We start from the raw sequence: 19,168 nt of genomic DNA on the forward strand, positions 1-19,168 counted from the left end.
GCTTCTTTAGGATGCAGGTCTTGAGGCTTGTATGGATAGCGTGGTGCATGTCCCTAATATGCTCAGTTTGTGCTCAGTTAGGGACTCCTCAAGCAGGCTAGAGGATTAGTGACCAGGCTGCTTGCTTAGTAACACAGTGGGCTTGACAAGAGGCTGGTATGATGGCTTATCAAACTGCTGCAGCCATCTCTATTCTGTCCCAAGGAAGGTATTCTCTGGCACATGGCTCTTATGTTTTCTTTCATTATAATGTCACCTTATTTATAAAGGCTATGTGGAATATGAGCAGGAGACCTGGGCACTACCAACCTTTTAGATGCTCAGTTTCCTTATTTGTCAGATGGGGAAAATAACTTCCCTTTCTACCACATAGGCACTAGAATCCATGAGAAAACAGAAGAGCTTTTTGCAATGCAAGTTTAGAGTGGTATGGCAGCCCTTCAGATTTTGTACAATCTTGAGGTCTCTCATCTTTGGACCCTTGGTCCCCCTTTTAGAGAGAGGGAGTTTTGGAAGGAGACTATGGGTGCCAGACAGAGCATAGTCCCTTGCCTAGGAAACACAATAGTCTTCCTACATTGGCCTGACTACTCATGAACTACATATGTCAGCAGCCTAGTGTTTGATCCCTAGGTCAAGCTTTCATTTTCCATCTTCTAATGGGCAGAGGCTGAAGGGCTAAGCCACAAAAGGGACCTGGTCCTCCCCAAGAAGTAGCTTTCTGTCTTTCCCTTGATATTTAAGTTATTCCTGAGTGTGGTTTGAAAGTTCTGCTTTTCCTACAGCTGTTTCATGTGAGAGACAGGGGCAGAGCATTGAGAACCACCAAATACCACAGCTGGTACTGCTAGGTGTCTTGTGTTAACTTGGTTCTGGCAGTACCCCCTCCCTCCCTACTGAATATTGCTGTCTGTAACACTGCATACTCCTTTATTCATTCCAAACTCCTACTTTGGGGGTGGGTTTCTAGTCATACTCCTTCCTGCCTAAGTCATTCCCTTCCACCAGCAGCACCATCATGAGAATGGTCCTGCCCCAGCAGGAGCTTAATCTTTCCCTTGGGACCCAACTCCTATTTCCATAGGTCAAGTGTGGATTTGACATTCCTAATAGGAGTGTCTCACAAAAACTGAACTCTGCTGACAGCACCACTCAGTGCTAGGATAGGCATGGGAACTTGGGTATGGGAAAAGCTTGTGCTGGGCTCTTTTTTTTGGAGGGGGAAGGCAGGGCAATTGGGGTTAAGTGACTTGCCCAGGGTCACACAGCTAGTAAGTGTGTCAAATGTCTGAGGCCAGATTTGAACTCTGGTCCTCCTGACTCCAGGGCTGGTGCTCTACTCACAGCACCCCCTAGTTGCTCCAAAATAAGTCTTCCTGACTCCAGGCCCAGCAGGCTATCCACTGAGCCACCTAGCTATTCAACATGCTTCTCAAAGAATTGGAGAATATTAGATTTGGAAGGGTGCTCAGAGAACAGTTGTGCCAACCCATAGCTGAACAGGACTCCCTTCTGCAACATCCCTTCGGCCTGTACTTGATCCCTAGTGACGGGAAGCCCACTACACCTTCTGAGGCAGCCCAATCTACTTTGGGATAGTTCTAATTGTTCCAAGGGTTTCCTGACATCAAGATGAAATCTGCCACCCATTGGTTCTAGTTTTGTCCTCTGGGGCCAGATAGAACAAAAGTCTGTCTAATCCTGTTTCCATGTGGCAGGCTTCAAAATATGTGAAGATATGTGTCTTTTCTTCTCCAGGCTAAAAATCGCTAGTTCCTTTGAAAGATCCTGCTGGAAAAGGAGGAAAAACAGTCTGGCGTGCTAGGTGCTTTGGCAAAGGATGAGGACTAACCTACTTACTTTAATGGGTCGAGCCAACGTAAACAGTCAGAGACAGTGAAGGGCAAGAAGGGCTCTGCTTTCTTACGATTCACTGTATAAGGGAGCTCTGGCAGAGCTTTGGAGAGACTACTCGAGGTAGAGCAAGGGGAAATCCCCAGTTTTTCCTTGGACTCAGAAGTCTGGGAAATCCCCAGTTTTTCCTTGGACTCAGAAATCTTGGAAATTCCCAGTTTTTCCTTGGTCTCAGAAACTTCCCTTTTAAACTTCACCTCTGGCATGTGGCTTATAAATTGATGGCAGAAGGTGTGGTGGTAGGTGGTGCTAGGTATTCGGTTGAAGTCTAGGGATTGTGGGGCTCCAGACTGGATGTAGTGGACTAGTGGCTGAAGAATTGGTACATCCATGCCACCACCTGACATCTTCTCATGGTAGTCCTTCTGGTAACTGGAAACAAGGGGGCGCTGGGCTTCATCATCAGAAGTCCAGCTGAAAACATTGCATTTCTTCTTGAGCTTCTCCCAAGCTTTCCGTTTCCCTATTCCCTATATAACAGAAGAGAGAGTCACAACTCATTGATCCCAGGTCCAGGCCTACTCCCCTGGGGCCTTGCCTTTCCCTGCCCCTATTGTTCCTGCTGATCTTGTCAGCTCAGCCTAGCCTACTCAACTGCGGCAAAGCTTGGCCTGGGCCCCAAGAGACACGCAAGCACATCCCATCTCTGGCAAAACCATGTATCTGCTATATTCCCATCTATGGCTTCTCCTTTTCTCATCCCTTAATGCCTTCCTGTTTTCCCCTCCACCTTTCAGACTTTGCTCTTAATTTATTCAAAGGCATAAATGATTGATAACATTTAAAGTGTAACTTCCAAAAGTACTTGCATTTTTAATAAGTCAGCCTATTAAGGTGTCAGGCAGAGAACTATGGTGTCAGGCAGAGAAATATTTTGGCAGGACACCAGAGCCTCTCCGGTGCTTCTAAAATCCCACTATCAAGACAGTCTCCTAATTGACTGAAAGGCTGATTTAGAACAAAAGAACAGAGAGTAGAAGTCCCACCATGACCCTGCTATAGACAGAGTGATATCAGGAGCTGGATAGAACTGCGGAAGGGTTCAAGGAGCTACTCTTCCAACCGTCCTCCAATACTCACTGGATCAAAGAGACCACGATTGTCATGTTTGGAGAATAAGTGTTGTCCTGGTGGTTCCTTGAAAGAAAATAAAAAATGAGACGAGATGGGGGAATAATTCTCTCCTCTACTTTATGGGGCGAAAATAATACGAGAACATGTAACTCAAAGTTTTCAGAAAAATGGAATTGTTTTCTCTGCGGTTGGCTTTTAGAGAAAAAGGCAAATAAGAAAACTAAGGGGAGAAAGGGCTGCCATGGACTCTAAAATCACAAAGATTCCTCACATTGGGATAAATTTGGGAAATGCAGCCCTCTGATATTGAGGCTAATGAGAATCCATACACCAGGAATAAAGACCAGCATATTCAGGGATACTTTCAGAAGGAACTCATATACTTAGAGGCGTTTCTAATGAGATGTAGAGGTGGCCCTTCTTTATAATATTCAGAAGTCACTTTCCTTCACTAATGTGACCAGTGACTCTGTAGCCTTGGACCCTGTCAGCTGCCAGGAAAGCTCAGAGAAAGGAAGAATGGTGTGGCAGAGGGCAACTAGAACACAAGTCTACTAGTTCCCAAACCAGGGCTTTGTTCACTACATCATACTGCTTCTTTGACAACACTCATACCTATTGGATATTTTGAACTGAATGTCCCATAGATGTCTCAAATTTAACATATGTAAAGCACAACTCATTATCTTTTCTTCTGAACAGCCCATTCACTCATTTAGATTTGCAGCTTTGGTGTCACCCACTTTCTCTCACTTTATCTATCCAACCAGTTGCCGAATTTTGTAAATTCTATGTCCACAACATCTCTTTCATATGTCTCCTTTCCACTCATTGAGCTCCATCCTACTTTAATCTCTCATCACCACACCTGGACTAATATAAGAGCCCAGTCCTAGTTAGTCTCCTTGCCTTCAGTCTTTCGCCTCCCTAATCCATCCTACACATAGCTGCCAAAGTGATAGAATAGTCTGTTTCACTCCCTGGATCAGTGAACTACAGAGGCTCCTTAGTACCCTCTCGGATCAAGTACAAACTTCCTTTGTGTGGCTTTGAAAGCCCTTCACAACATGGCTTCTATTTACCTTTCCAGTCTTATCATATACATACATACAGACAGATGGACGGGCGAACGGATGGATGGATGGATGGATAGGTAGGCAGGTAGATAGATAGATAGATAGGTAGATAGACAGATATCACACTCCTCTGTGTACTTTATCGTCTATCCAAATTTGCCTTCTTGTGGCTTCTCTCACTGGACACTCTTGCCTCCATGCCTTTATGCTGGCTGTCTCCATTTCTGGCATGCACCCCCAAGTTTCCTTCACAGTTGAGTGCATGTGCCACCATCTACGAGAGACCTTCTCTTTTCTCTCAGGTTGCTTATTCCTTCCCTCTCAAATTTATCTTGTATATATTTTGTGTATATTTATTTATGTATGTGTTGCCAATAGAATGTAAGCTCTTGAGGGCAGATGCTTTCATTTTTGTCTTCCACAGTGTCTAACAGTAAGTACTTCATAAATGCTTGTTGAGCCACTCTGCACAGCCCATGTAGAGACAGTCTTCTGTTCCTACCTTCCTTTATTGCAAACATATATCAAGTATGATTAATGCCCTCCTCCAAGGCCTCATTGTAGCAGGAAGGTGACTCTAAATTTTTGAAGGTTCTGTCAGCTGAGCACAAACTGTGATAGATCCCATGCCATGCTAAACACTTCAAATATAGGCCTAAGAATGAACTGTGTATTTGTCATCTGAGTATGAGTCCACCTAAGTTTGGAGAGGCTTATCACCAGAAAGTAGCCTCCCAAGTGAAGAAGTTGTTGAAGTGTTGTGATCTACAACAATGGGTGGAAGGAGTACCGACTCATGAAATCATAAAGCTTCATGCATAGCATAGTCTTACTTAAAAAAATATAATAAAATTGAAATCAAGAAAACTATTAAATTAATAAATAAAACTAAGAGCTGGTTTTATGAAAAAACCAATAAAATTGATAAACTGTTGGTCAATTTGATTAAAAAAAAAGAAAAAAGAAAACAAAATTACCAGTATCAAAAATGAAAAGGGTGAATTCGCCTCCAATGAAGAGGAAATTAAAACAATAATTAGGAATTATTTTGCCCAATTGTATGCCCATAAATTTGACAACCTTAGGGAAATGGATGAATATTTACAAAAATATAAATTGCCCAGGTTTATAGAAGAGGAAATAAAATACCTAAATAACCCCATCTCAGAAAAAGAAATTGAGCAAGCCATCAATGAACTCCCTAGGAAAAACTCTCCAGGGCCAGATGATTTGACACGTGAATTCTATCAAACATTTAAAGAATAATTAATTCCTATACTTTACAGAGTATTTGGAAAAATAGGTGAAGGAGTCCTACCAAATTCTTTTTATGACACAAATATGGTACTAATGCCCAAACCAGGAAGAGTCAAAACAGAGAAAAAAAAACTATAGACCAAATGCTCTAATGAATATTGATGCAAAAATTTTAAATAAAAAATATTAGCAAAAAGATTGCAGCAACTTATCACAAGAATAATACACTATGACCAAGTAGGATTTATTCCAGGAGTGCAAGGCTGGTTCAATATTAGGAAAACTGTCAGCATAGTTGATCATGTCAACAACAAAACTAGTAGAAACCATATGCTCATCTCAATAGATGCAGAAAAAGCCTTTGACAAAATACAACACCCATTCCTATTAAAAACACTAGAAAGCATAGGAATAAAGAGCTTTCCTAAAAATTATAAATAGCATCTACCTAAAACGATCAGAAAGCATTACATGTAATGGGGATAGGTTAAATGCATTCCCATTAAGATCAGGGGTGAAAGAAGGATGTCCATTATCACCTCTATTATTCAATTTGGTACTAGAAATGTTAGATGTAGCAATAAGAGAAGAAAAAGAAATTGAAGGAATTATAAAAGGCAAAGAAGAAACTAAATTATCACTTTTTGCAGACAATTTACTTAGAGAATCCTAGAGAATCAAGTAAATCAAGAAAATCAAGTAAAAATCAAGTAAAAAAACTACTTGAAATAATAAATAACTTTAGCAAAGTTGCAGGATATAAAATAAACCTACATAAATCCTCGGCATTCCTATACATTACTAACAAAGCCCAACAGCAAGAGATAGAAAGAGAAATTCCATTCAAAGTTACTGTAGACACTATGAAATATTTGGGAGTCTACCTGCCAAGACAAACCCAGGGCCTATAAGAACATAACTATGAAACATTTTTCACACAAATAGAGTCAGATCTAAATAAATGGAAAAACATCAGTTGCTCAAGGTTAGACTGAGCTAATATAATAAAAATGACAATTTTACCTCAATTAATTACCTCAGTTGCTCAAGGTTAGGCTGAGCTAATATAATAAAAATGACAATTTTACCTCAATTAATTTACTTATTCAGTGCCATACCAATCAAACTACCAAAAATTATTTTACAGAGCTGGATAAAATAATAACAAAATTCATCTGGAAGAACAAGAGGTCCACTGTACTATAAAGCAGCAGTCATCAAAACTACTTGGTACTAAGAAACAGAGTGGTGGATCAGTGGAATAGCTTAGGTACACAAGATGCAGTAGTCAAGGACTATAGCAATCTACTCTTTGATAAACCCAAAGAATCCAGCTTCTGGGCTAAGAATTCACTATTTCACAAAAGCTGCTGGGAAAATTGGAAAATGATTTGGCAGAAACTGGGCATAGACCAATATCTTACACCATATACCAAAATAAAGTCAAAATACGTTCATGATTTAGGAATAAAGGCTGATACTATAAGCAATTTGGAGAGCAAGGAATAGTTTACCTATCAGATTTATGGTAAAGGAAAGAATTCATGATACAACAAGAGATAGAGAGCATTACAAAATGCAAAATGGATAATTTTGATTATGTTAAATTGAAAAGTTTTTGTATAAAAAAAGCCAATGCAACAAAGGAGGGAAGCATAAAATTGGGAGAAAATCTTTACAACCAGTGTCTCTGATAAAGGCCCCATATCTAAAATATGCAGGCAACTGAGCCAAATTTATAGGAAAAACAAGTCATTCTCCAATTGAGAAATGGTCAAAGGATATGAACAGGCAGTTTTCAGAGGAAGAAATTAAAGATATCTATAGGCATATGAAAAAATGTTCTAAATCACTATTGATAGAGAAATGCAAATCAAAACAATGCTTAGGTACCACATCTCTCCTGTCAGATTGGCTAACATGACAAAACAGGAAAATGATAAATGCTGGAGAGGATGTGGGAAAATTGGAACATTTATACATTGTTGGTGGAGTTGTGAACTGATCCAGCCATTCTGTAGAGCAATTTGGAACTATGCCCATTGGGCTATAAAAATGTTCATACCCTTTGACCCAGCAATACCGCTTCTAGGGCTGTATCCCAAAGAGATCACACAAATGGGAAGGGGACCTGTATGTACAAAAATATTTATAGCAGCTCTTTTTGTGGTAGCAAAGAATTGGAAATCAAGGGGATGCCCATCAACTGGGGAATGGCTAAACAAGTTGTGGTATATGAATGTAATGGAATACTATTGTGCTATAAGAAATGGGGAAGATGCGGACTTCATAATAACCTAGAAAGACCTACATGATATGATGCTGAGTGAGAGGAGCAGAACCAGGAGAAAATTGTACACAGTCACAGACATATTGATTCTGTGATGACTAACTTTGATAGACTTGACTCTTATCAGCAACACAAGGTTCAAAGACAACTCCAAAGGACTCATGATGGAAAGAACTCTCTACATTCAGACAAGGAACTATGGAGTCTGAAATGCAGATTGAGGCAAACTATTTGTTCTCTTTTTCTCTCTCTCTCTTTTTTTTGGTTTTGTTTCTTTTTTTCTCATGATTTATTCCATTGGTCATAATTCTTCTTTACAACTTGACTATTGTGTAAATAAGTTTAACGGGAAGGTATATGTAGAAGATATGTCGGACTCCATGCTGTCTTGGTGGGGAGGGGCAGGGGAGGGAGGGGAAGAAAATCTGGAACTCAAAAACATGCAGAACTGAGTGTTGTAAACTAAAAATAAAAAAATCTTAATTTAAAAAAAAAAGAAAAAGTAACGGCCAGTGGTAAAGGCAGAGTCATCACAACGCCCAACAGTTCCTGCAATTACAATTATAGGATTATACACTATCAATGATGATCCTTGGGCGAGTGCATCATTTGAATCATCAAAAAAAAATGCTGTGATGGTGTTCACCAGATTTTACTTACTAAATCAGGCAAGTGAATTGAGACATTTTAAAAAGGTTTTCAGCAGCAAGAATTAAAGCAAAAAGGGTTTGCTTTTTGCTAATCTTCATCTAATCAGAATATTAAATTTGTCATTAAAAACTGAATACCCAAGCACTCTTCAGGGGCATTATGGTACAATGGAAAAAACATTGAATGGGAAGCAAAGAAAGACCTCTCACACTGACTAGTTATATAACCGTGGGCACAACCCTGCCCTCTCCAGGCCTCAGCTTCCTTGTCTGTAAAATGTGAATAAAAATACCTACAGGATTGTTTTGAGGATCCAATGACATGACATATGTAAGCTGCTTTGCCAGCTTTAACTCACCATATACGTATTAGCTATTATTATTACATAGATTACTTAAGGACTCACCATGTTAGCCCTTTTGCTTTTTCAATGGTTTCAAATTTATGTTTCAGTGGCAGTATAGATTCTTTTCCCTAGTCCTGAGGGGTGTTTTAAGTCTGGAGTCGTAGCTACATCCTACACTTTTGGACATGGGCTCCTTTATGACCTCCCTCAGCCCGTATAAGCTTCTGCTCTGGGCTGGTACGTCTAGGGAAAACTATTCAGGGAAATGACTCTGTTGTTCTTCCCAGCCTGCTTCAGCTCCACCATCAATTCTTTGGGAAATGGTCACAAATTAGCTCTTAACTGAAAGCTTCGCTGAGTATGGAGGATAACTGAGTGATGGGGCAGTGGTACCTGAGATGGCCAATCTTGCAAGGCCTATTGAGAAAATTGGGAAAATGGAAACATCTCCTAGGACTGTCTTCTGAGATTATGACATCTGTTCTAGACTGGGAAGAATGTGAATGAGGCAAGGGAGAATGGTATGTAATTAGCTTAGAATTAAAACTTATACTCAAATCTCACTTTGAAAAAAAAACCCACCTACCTCTGGGACCCAGAACATATGACTTCACCTATCTGAGCCTCAGCTTTCTCATCTGTAATATGAGAATAATAACATCTGTAGCCTTTACCTTGAAGGGTTGTTGTGAGTAGTGAATATGTGGTTGTCCCAAAAGTCTTTGTGCAATTTTAAGCTTTAATACAGGGGCACCTCTGTATGTAAAGCACTTCGCAAACGTTAAAGTGATATATAAATGTCAGTTATTAGTACTGTTTCTTTCTCAATACATTATGTATCACAGAAAAATGGAGGACTGGGAGAGATCTGCCCAGTGGGACCTTAGTTATCTAGGTAAGTCTGAGGCAAAGTCTGACAATGATTTGTGGTTTATCTGGTAGAATCAGAGGAGAGGCCAGAGAAGTAAAATAAAATGGGTCCTCAGCTGGTCTGATTTGTGAAGAATGAGATCTGATACAAGAAAGCTAGAGCTCTTGGACAGCCAAAGAAGTGTTAGCTTTCTCCTCCTATCACTGCTCAGGCAACCTAAATGAAACCAGACTGCTTTTTGGTTAATACACAGTACCTGGTACATTTGCCTACCAGGAATGAGCTGTTCAGTTCAGTGACTGAATATAGTGGACTAGTGGCTGAAGAATTGGTCCATCCATGCCACCTGACTCCTTCTGGAGAGGGGGAGGGGCTCAGTCAGGCTGTGCGAACTGGGGGCCTAATTGAGGACATGGCCCTAGTGAGATTCACTTTTTCCTTCCTCATGGCCAGCCCATCTTCCAAGGACACTTCAGCTCTCTGCCCTGGACATCTCTACTTGAGGAAATTAGTACCATCATCAGTGGCTGTTGGTTATGTAGTATTGACTGATTTAGATGGAGAAACCAAGCCTTTCACACCATATAGAAAGAAGAGAAAACAATTCATGTAAATGGATCCACAGGAGTCCATTTGATTTGAACAGTGCCATGACCTGACTTCCTTTTGGAAAGCAGAATTCAAGGCTAACTTCCTAATCTTCTAAGGATTGACAACCTTTGGACCACTAGACTTAGAGCTGGTAAGGACCTTAATCTATCTTCTTCATTTTACGAGAAAACTGAGGCCCAGATAGGAGAAGTGACTTCCCAGGAGTCAGTGAAGCTGGGATTCAAGCCCAAGGGTTCATTACACCAGATCCTGTACCCCTTTCCCATTCCCTGAACTCCCAGTAATCTGGGCTTACATTCTTGTATGAAGCTCAACTTCTCTCCCAGAACAAGACAACTGCTCACAGGACCTAGAAATGGAAGAGACCTTTAAGATAATGTGGTCAACAACCTTCTCATGTTATAGATGATAGAGCTAAGGCCCAGAGAGGGGAAATCACTTGCTCAAAGTCACATAGGTAGGAAGCAGCAGAGTCAAGGTTGGAACCCAGGTCTCCTAACTTCAAATCCAACATTCTTCTTTTTAAAACAAAACAAAAAAAGTTGTCATTCTGTACTTGACACACAAATTAAAACCAACATTCCATATACAAATAAGAGAGTGCTGTATATGCAATCTTTATGACAGCTGGCTTTAAAAAAAAAAGCATGTAATGTTTGTTTCCATACTCTCCTGTTTGTCCCTCCCTCCAACTCTCCTGCTGTTCTCTTTTGTGTGTGTGTGTGTGTTTTAATGCTTCAATGACCCTCTTTTTTCCTTCTTTTTTCAATATTCTTCTAACTACCGAACAATTCCTTCCCATTCTCAGGGACGTTTTCAGAGTTTGTTTTTGTTTGTTTGTTTTTAATCTCTGCCTTAGAACATAAACACTGCCTCAAGATCTGGGGTGGTTCATTCTAGGGGAAGAGCCAAGAAGTCTACCTGTGGGCAAATCCTCTCTGAATTTCTGGTCCTGCTGTGAGAGTACAGCATCAAGAATAGAAAGAGTATTGATAGGCAAAAGAAAAGTAAGGCAAAAGGGACGGATCCAGCTTTGGTTCCTCACTTCTGCCTTTCTGGGACCTACAGCCTGTGGTGCCCTCCCCTCCATTCTTACCTTAATTCTTTGAAGGAACACTGCTGGAGGCTGGGGCTTGGCTGCCAGGCGGTAATCCTGAGCAAGTTCACTCTTGAATTGGCCTCTGTAGTGGCCATAGAAACCAGTGTTGTACTGTAATAAGTAATAGGAAAGGTAATGAATTTGACTCATTCCCTGGGTACCTAGGCCTAAGGGTATCTGTTTAAGGCTGCTTTCCAGGGCCTTGTCATTAGGGGAATCTCAACCCACAGAGGCTCCTGGGTAGGCAGTGCCTATGAACTAATGGAGCTCACAGCAGCTCATGTGAGAGGAAGCAAATCTCTGAAAGGAACTCGGGTCTCTGGAGTTCAAACCTCTTGGGAAATGTTTCTGACCTCAGCTCTTAGGGGAAAACATTCAGAGATACTATTTTAGGGTAATTAGAACTTAAAACATGTGCAGCTTCACAAAACAAAGGTGACCAAGGGGAGGAAGGGGAACCACTTCTGTAACCAAAAGACAGTGGGGAATGGGATAATGTACCCATCCCCGATTAGGAAGATTATAGAGAACCAGAAGTGGGGCTGTAGAAGATGGTTCAGCCTTCCCTGGGGTTAGAACTGTTGTTCAAGCATCCATATTTGTCCTGAGGGAGTCCAACAGATTGGAGCCTGACTATACAGCATGCTCACAGGCTCCTACATGGATTGTTTCTCATATCTCCTTAGTCATCCTTCCTCCCCTCCCCACCCCAAAAAGTCAATACCTCCCAAATCTAGTTTAAAAGGCACAGACCAAGAGGGAATATGATCAAAATTGATAGATTCACGAGTAGTCTGAATAAGAGAAGCACCGCCTTATTCACACAGTAAATGTTGAAAGGCTGAGAGTGTGTGTGTGTGTGTGTGTGTGTGTGTGTATGTGCATGTGTGTGTGTGGGGGGGGGGACAAGGATGGTTGTAGGGGATGGAATCATGAATGATGTTAGGGAGACAGCTGTGGTAAAGTAGAAGGAGCCACGACTTTGCCGTCAGAAGACCTGAGTTCTAATTCCAGCTTTGCCACTTTCTAATTGTGTGACCTTGAGTAAAGTTAATTTCTCTAGGACTTTTTTTTCTTATCTGCAAAATGGCAGGACTATTGCCTGTAGTATAGGCCTCATTGTGTTTTTGATAGAATCATAGATGCAGAATTGAAAGGGACCTTAGAGATGATCTAATATAATTCCCTTGTTTTACAGATGAAAAACCAAGGGCTACAGAGGTTAAATGACTTGCCCAATATCACACAGCTGGCAACTATCAAAGCTGGGATCTTTAGGAGGCTCAAATGAACGAAGACAGGTAAGGTACTTTGTAAATCATAAAGTGCTCTGTAAATGTCAGCTGCTACAGCATTAGGATCATAGACCTAGAGCTGAAATGGACCTTCGAGACCATCTGGTCCAACTCCTTCCTCTTTCAGAGAAGAAAAGTGAGACCAGGCTCAAGGTCCCACCCACAGCTATGGACCTTGGCCCTCCTGCAGAGCTGGGAGTGTTTCTCTGTACCATGCTGCCTCCTTTACATTTAGGACAGATAAATCATATAACATACTAGCAAACTTACTAGGTTAGTATAGGCGAACAACAGAAATGCAAACAAAAAAGATTTTAGTAAATTTATGACAGGACCATAGGTATTACCTTAGCTTTTAATAAGATTAATGTCAAAGAGACCAAACATATCCACCCATATTATGTTGAAATCCTGAGCTGAATGGACCATTGGGTTTAACCCAGCCACACAACACTTATGACCCTAAATTGTTTCTAATATAGCCCTTTGCCTGGAAGAAGAAAGCTAATCCTGGACCCAAGGCCCCAGGAAGGAAAGCAAAAGGCAATAAGCAAAGAACAGTTTTCCAGGATTGTCAGCAGGCATCCACAGATGATTTTGGGGACAGAACCTTATAAGCTTTTCTTTAAAGATTTACATTGCTTCGGGTTTATATTTTGTTATATCTGTCCCTATCAACAGAAGACCCAGTAGCTCATGGCTTAATGCATCCTATCCATTAGGATTTATTAAACAAGGCCCTTCCTTTCTTGATTGCTGTCCTCATGGTGGCCCCATTGAAACATATGACTGATTTATCTCTGGGAACTTGAGGTGTGCCAAAAGGATACAAGCTGATATAATACTCCCTTATCCAATAGGTTAGGGAGCCAATAGGAGTGAACTGGGCTGGTATCTATGTGGGAGAATTGAAGTCAGGCAAACTAGACCAGAATAGAGGAAGGAAGCCTCCTTGGCAGCATATAGAAAGGCTGAATTGGACAGGAGACAGGTGGAAGTGACTTGAAAAAAAATTATAGCTATATTTTATTTTTCATTGCCTTCATTTCTGAATATGTCTCTCTGCTCCCCTCTACATAGCGAACCATCTTTTCCAAGGAAGAACGAAAAAAGAAAGAGCAGTCTAACACAACCACCCAACCCCTCAAGCATATCTGGTAGGACATGTGATACTCAACACCTAGAGTCCCCTGCCTCAGTAAATAAGAGAGGTAGGTCCATTTAGAAGAAACTTGAGTTGTTAGAGGACAGGGGAAAATTGGCCAACTATCAGATATTCATTTTTAATCTAGTTACAAGCTCACACCCCATCCAAAGGCAAACTATTTCCCTTCTCTGGGTTCCAGTTTCCTTGTTTTTAGATAAAAGTAGATTACACTAGATGACCTTTAAAGTCCCCTCCAAGCTCTAAATCCTATATTCAGACCTGTAATTATTAGAATGACAGGGTCCTTGACTCAGGATGCTAACATTTAGAGGATGCTGACAACACTTGTGTTTCAGAAATTGGAAACTGAGCTTAGCCACTAGTTAGGAAGAATAATTAGTTAAAATATGAAGGAATCAGTTGGTTCTTCCTCCCCACTTCCCTAATAGCCACAGCACATCCTAGGATCTCAAGACTCTGTCCTGAGGTCCAAGTTGTCTCTGACAAAACTTCTCTTACCTAAATTTATTTTGAAAAGCTGATTTGAGACCTCCTATAATTCTGCTTACCCCAGAGTACTTTTTGGGGATTTGCTTGGGATGTTAGAATGTCTAGTTAAAGCTTTGTGCCCAGGACCTATAATCGTTAGGTTCTATTTATATTTAATTCTCTTGGCTCTTTCCAGTTCCAGGTAGTCAATTAGCAGAACAGTCACAGAATTAAGGACTAGGGCAATTATGTCGCTAATTGGTTGTAGATAGGCTCTTACCCAAGATCCAACTAAAGCACTTTGCATCATCTCCCAAGGAAGTAAGGTGAACAGCTGGAGTAGCTGCTATTTCCTCTGCTTGAGACTATTAAGCCTGGAAAGACAAATGCTCTGTGGTCAGCTCCTTGTTGCTTAGATACGGAATGAGTTGTGACTGCACAATACTGATTGTTGGAATGAAAGATGGCTTTCTTTGCCCTGTTTTCCTTTGTGTTTTCGTTTCTCTTTTAGGCAAGATAACTTTCTTGAAAAAAGCTGTCCCGGGAAGGACATCTTATATACAAATTCATGTAGTATAGAGGAAATGAAATTAAGAGTAATATCTACCTTAGAGTAATGTCTGAGTTCCATTCACTTAAATATTAAAGGACGTAGGAAAAATTTGCATCTTTTAAGCCAAGCTCTTACACAGGCAGGGATGCTAATTTTAGAAACAGTTCCAAGGGAGCCAGAAGAAATGTTGAAAGGGATGGGTAGCTCTTAAAAGATTAAAACTACAACATAACAGTGAGTTTCCGTTACTAGCCAGTCTCTTTTCTAAAAAGTCAGGGGTCATCGAAGTTCCTTGATGAGTCAAGTTAACAAGCATTTATGAGCACCTACTATGTGCTGGGGCTATGTTGTTGTTGTTCAGGCCTTTCAGTGTATCCAACTCTTCACAACTCCATTTGGGGTTTTCTTGGCAAAGATACTGGAGTGGTTTACCATTTCCTTCTCTAGGTCATTTTACAGAGGAGGAAACTGAGGCAAACAGGGTTAAGTGGCTTGGCCAGGGTCATACAGCTAGTAAGTGTCTGAGGCCAGATTTGAACTCAGATCTTCTTGACTCCAGGCCTGACACTATCCACTGAGCCACCTAAAGAAAGGCAGCAATAGTCCCTTGCCCTCAAGGAGCCTACAATCCAATGGGAGAGACAACATGTGAACAACTAAGTACTAACAAGCTAAATATAGGACAAATTGGAGATAATTACAGGAATAAGGTACTAGCACTAAAGGCAACCAGAAAAAAAGCTTCTTGAAGAAGGTAGGATATTAGCTGAGACTGAAGCTAGGACAGTCCAGGAAGCCAGGAAATCCAGAAGGCAGAGAAAAGGAGGTAGAGAAATCCAGGCATGGGGGGTGGGGCAGCCAGTGAAAATTCGTGGAGTCTGGTAATGGAGTGGTTTTGTGTGAGGAACAGCAGGGAGGTCATATCATTGAATTATAATAGAATACACAGAGGGAAGTGATGTGTAAGAAGACTGGAAAGGTAGGAAGGGCTGGCCGGGTTATGAAGGACTTTAAAAGCCAGATGAGTTTATATTTCATTCTGGAGATAATGAAGAACCACTGAAGTTTACTGAATGGGGGATGACATGGTCAGGCTGATGCTTTACAAAGATCATTTTTGTGATAATATTTTGATGGATCAAAATGGTGAAAGACTCGAGGCAGGGAGACCAACCTGCAAGTGTTGCAATAGACCGAGTGACTTTGTCACCAATGAGGTGACAAAGGCCTGCACCAAGAGAGCGGGCAGCATCAGAGAAAAGAAGGGGACATATATGTGGAGGCAGAATTGACAGGACTGGGCAACAGATTGGATATGGGGGAGGGGCAAGAGTGATGAGTCAAGGGTGACATACTTAGGATGATGTTAGAAATTTAATTATACTAGGCATTAGCATTCTATGCTTCTTCCCTTCCTCACCCCTGCTTACTCCCAAATGATCTGTTAGCATCAGAATAGTAAAGATTTACCAAGGAGGGAAAGGAAAAAATGTACCTGGGCTCTCAAAATATTGTTTTTCTTCTTCAGTAATAAATAGAAGCCCACTTTCTTAGTATCTTCCAGTGAGCACACAATTAAATATTCCCAGGTCCAAACTCTGTTCAGGTATAAACCTAATGAAATTCAAGTGAAGGCTGAGAGTGTAATAGAATCCTAGAAAGGTAACTTTCTGGGGCAGCTAGGGGGTACAGTGGATACTGGAGGCAGCAGGACCTCAGTTCAAATCCGGCCGGAGACACTTACTAAATGTATGATCCTGGGCCAAGTCACTTAACCTGATTGACTCAAAAAAAAAACAAACCCAAAACTAATATCCAGTGTTGATGAAAGAAGTTCCATTCCAATCTCCATGGCTGTTTGGCAATTAATATTAGATCTGCCTCGTGTGGAAAACACTGTTATCTTGTTTTATTCATCTCTCAAAGAGAAGAAAATAGCAACCTATATTTCTGAAAAAAAAGTCTTTTAAGTGCTTTAAGTTTATTGCAGAAAAAATCATAACCTAAATATAAAGTCCCAACAGATAAACAATCTAGACCAGGAGTTCTTAAGTGTTAAATGTCCAGGGTTCCTGGAGAGATTTTGTTGGGGGGGGGTCCATTTCTCCATGGATGGAAAAATATTTACATTTTTTAACCAAAATTGGACATTTCCTTCTATTATGAATGTAGGTAAAAAACCTTAATTCTAAGAAGGGGTCCATTAGGCTTCACCAGTTAAAAGGAACCACAACACAAAAATGGTTAAGGAGCCCTGATAGAGAGGATGTTAAGGGGTCTGGTTAACAAGGTTAGGTAGCCCCTGTGTGTGTAAAGAATTAATGTTATTGCGGCAGGGAGAATGGGAAATTTTTCTATATTAGGAAGCATCTACCCCCTACATAGAAGGACAGGGGGAGATAGATGGTTATAAATACCCAGAAGCACTCCTGGGTCCCTTCTTCCTAGTGTCTTGACCCAGGGTCTATTCAATTTGACCTAGGATTTATAGTATTCTCATATGATAATTCATAAATTTATCACAAATTATTTTGCCTGCCCTCTGGGAAAATCTCTGAATACAGCTCATGTTCCATTTCCCATTAAGGTACTTAGCTCCTTCTCAACTTCCCCAAAAGGAAAAAAAAACTTGCATTATAGTTTAAAATACATTTTCTGCAAGAAATCAGAATTTAAAAGATACAATATAAATAAACTTTCCAAGCAGCTGGCAGCCTGCTGCTTCCGGCAGGTCTGAACTCCCAATTCAGTTCACAAACTTCGCTTTTTGCCAAGGGAACAAATGCTCCCTGGAGATGTTGGCAGAGGAGAGCCATCATTTGCTCCCCTCCCCAAATCAGTCACAAAGTGATAAAATATGCCATTTTGTCCTGAGTGGCAGTCATACTTGACTCCTGTAGAGGCAGCTGTTGCTTCCTGATGGATGCTGGGCAAACTGGAGGCTGAAGTCCACTATGGATTTCTCAGAAATTTCCTCTGTACTTCCTACAAAGACCAGGCCCCCAGGAAATCACATTTTAAGTTTATCCATGATGCTTCTCATCAGTTTAATCTCTCTTGGTTTTAAAGGTTCTGCTGTAGTGGACAACGTCCTTATAGAACAACTTTTTATTTTGAAGTTGTACAAATACCAAAGATACTTCCCCACTTTGGTTTGGTTAGGGTTGGAAAAAATACAATGGGATGCTAAGGAAAAGGACAGCAAGTGTTACAACATCATGTTAAACACTCCTTACAATTTCATCTCCCCCTGCTTCCCATCTTCAATTCATTCAACATTTATTAAATGCCTGCTTTGTTCCTCATCTATAAAATGAGGTGGAGAAGGAAATGGCAAACCACTCCAGTATCTTTGCCAAGAAAACCCCAAATGGGGTCACAAAGAGTGGGATAGGACTGAAATGACTGAACAACAATCCAAGACAAAAAAAAATGAGGCAGTTCCTACCCTCAAAGAGGTCATATTCCACATCAACCATAGCAGGAATATTTTCCAAGGGCCATACTCATTCCTAACTTTGTTTATGTTGGTTCCTGTCTGGATTTGTACAAAATAGGCAATTTAATACATCCATATGCACACTCTAAATTTTATCTCTTTTCCAAGCACTAAATATAGTGATCTGCACAGAGTAGGCACTTCAAACATCTGTTGAAAGAATGGACTGTTCTTCCTGTCCTTTCGACCTATCTGAATCTTACCCATCCTATTCTACAATTTGCCAGGAGAGACATTTCACAACTTCTCCATTAGTAGTTTAACTGTCCTTGTGTAGTTTCCTGGAAATGCTGGATTTTCTTAGCTTTTACAAGGAATTTTTTCCTGGTAAAATGTCAGAGGGGAAAGGGGATAAGGTCACAAGCATGAGAAGTGAAACAGGGAGGTCTTCATTACTAGGCAGTTAAGATTCCCAGAGACAGAGCCCAGTACTGTATCTCTTTTCTTGCTTTTACTAAAGATAAATCTGGCTTATTTCCAGGTAGGACTATGATTAAGATTTCTATTTTTGTTAAAATGGAGGTCTGTTTTTCTGTGGTTATATAGACTGTGTACTTTTAAAATCCATGTAGCAGCAATATGCAATGCTAAACTCATTCACGGTTTCTTCCTGTGGATGGGACAGCTAGAATCAGGTGAAGAATGTGCTCTTGAGTAGAGATCTGCTGTATATTTAGGCTGTCCAAATATTGCATTTTACAGGAAAGTGGAAAATCCAGTATAGGATTCTTATAATGCACAACTGAATGTTTTGGCTGAGCTGAGATGCCAAAGCTTTTGGATGGATGCTGGGCCACTGTTATTTGCTTAAATAATCAGCTCATCTGTTTTCTGGTTGTTTGAGCATATGGTAGAAATGTTCTTTCTTCTGTCTTCTGTTTCTGGGTGAAAAACATTACTTTTGGGTTGAGGAAAGGAATGTAGATAAAGCTGTGGCACCAGCCTTTAGGATGGGGATTAACTACGAATTCAGATGGGGAGGCTCTTGAAGGCAG

At 40.7% G+C, this 19,168-nt stretch overlaps 1 protein-coding gene across 1 annotated transcript; it reads right to left on the reverse strand.

The window, feature by feature from the left end:
- Positions 1 to 1,856: 1,856 nt before the first annotated feature.
- On the reverse strand, positions 1,857 to 14,431 carry C9H3orf84 (chromosome 9 C3orf84 homolog). The gene is made up of 4 exons (XM_036739712.1): positions 14,402 to 14,431; positions 11,188 to 11,301; positions 2,995 to 3,051; positions 1,857 to 2,384 (listed from the first exon to the last, which is right to left on the reverse strand). Exons 1-4 carry the CDS (start codon positions 14,429 to 14,431, stop codon positions 1,857 to 1,859), a joined length of 729 nt encoding a protein of 242 aa, XP_036595607.1.
- Positions 14,432 to 19,168: the final 4,737 nt, after the last annotated feature.

This window comes from Trichosurus vulpecula, chromosome 9 (assembly GCF_011100635.1).
Source record: "Trichosurus vulpecula isolate mTriVul1 chromosome 9, mTriVul1.pri, whole genome shotgun sequence".
Classification (NCBI taxonomy): domain Eukaryota; kingdom Metazoa; phylum Chordata; class Mammalia; order Diprotodontia; family Phalangeridae; genus Trichosurus; species Trichosurus vulpecula.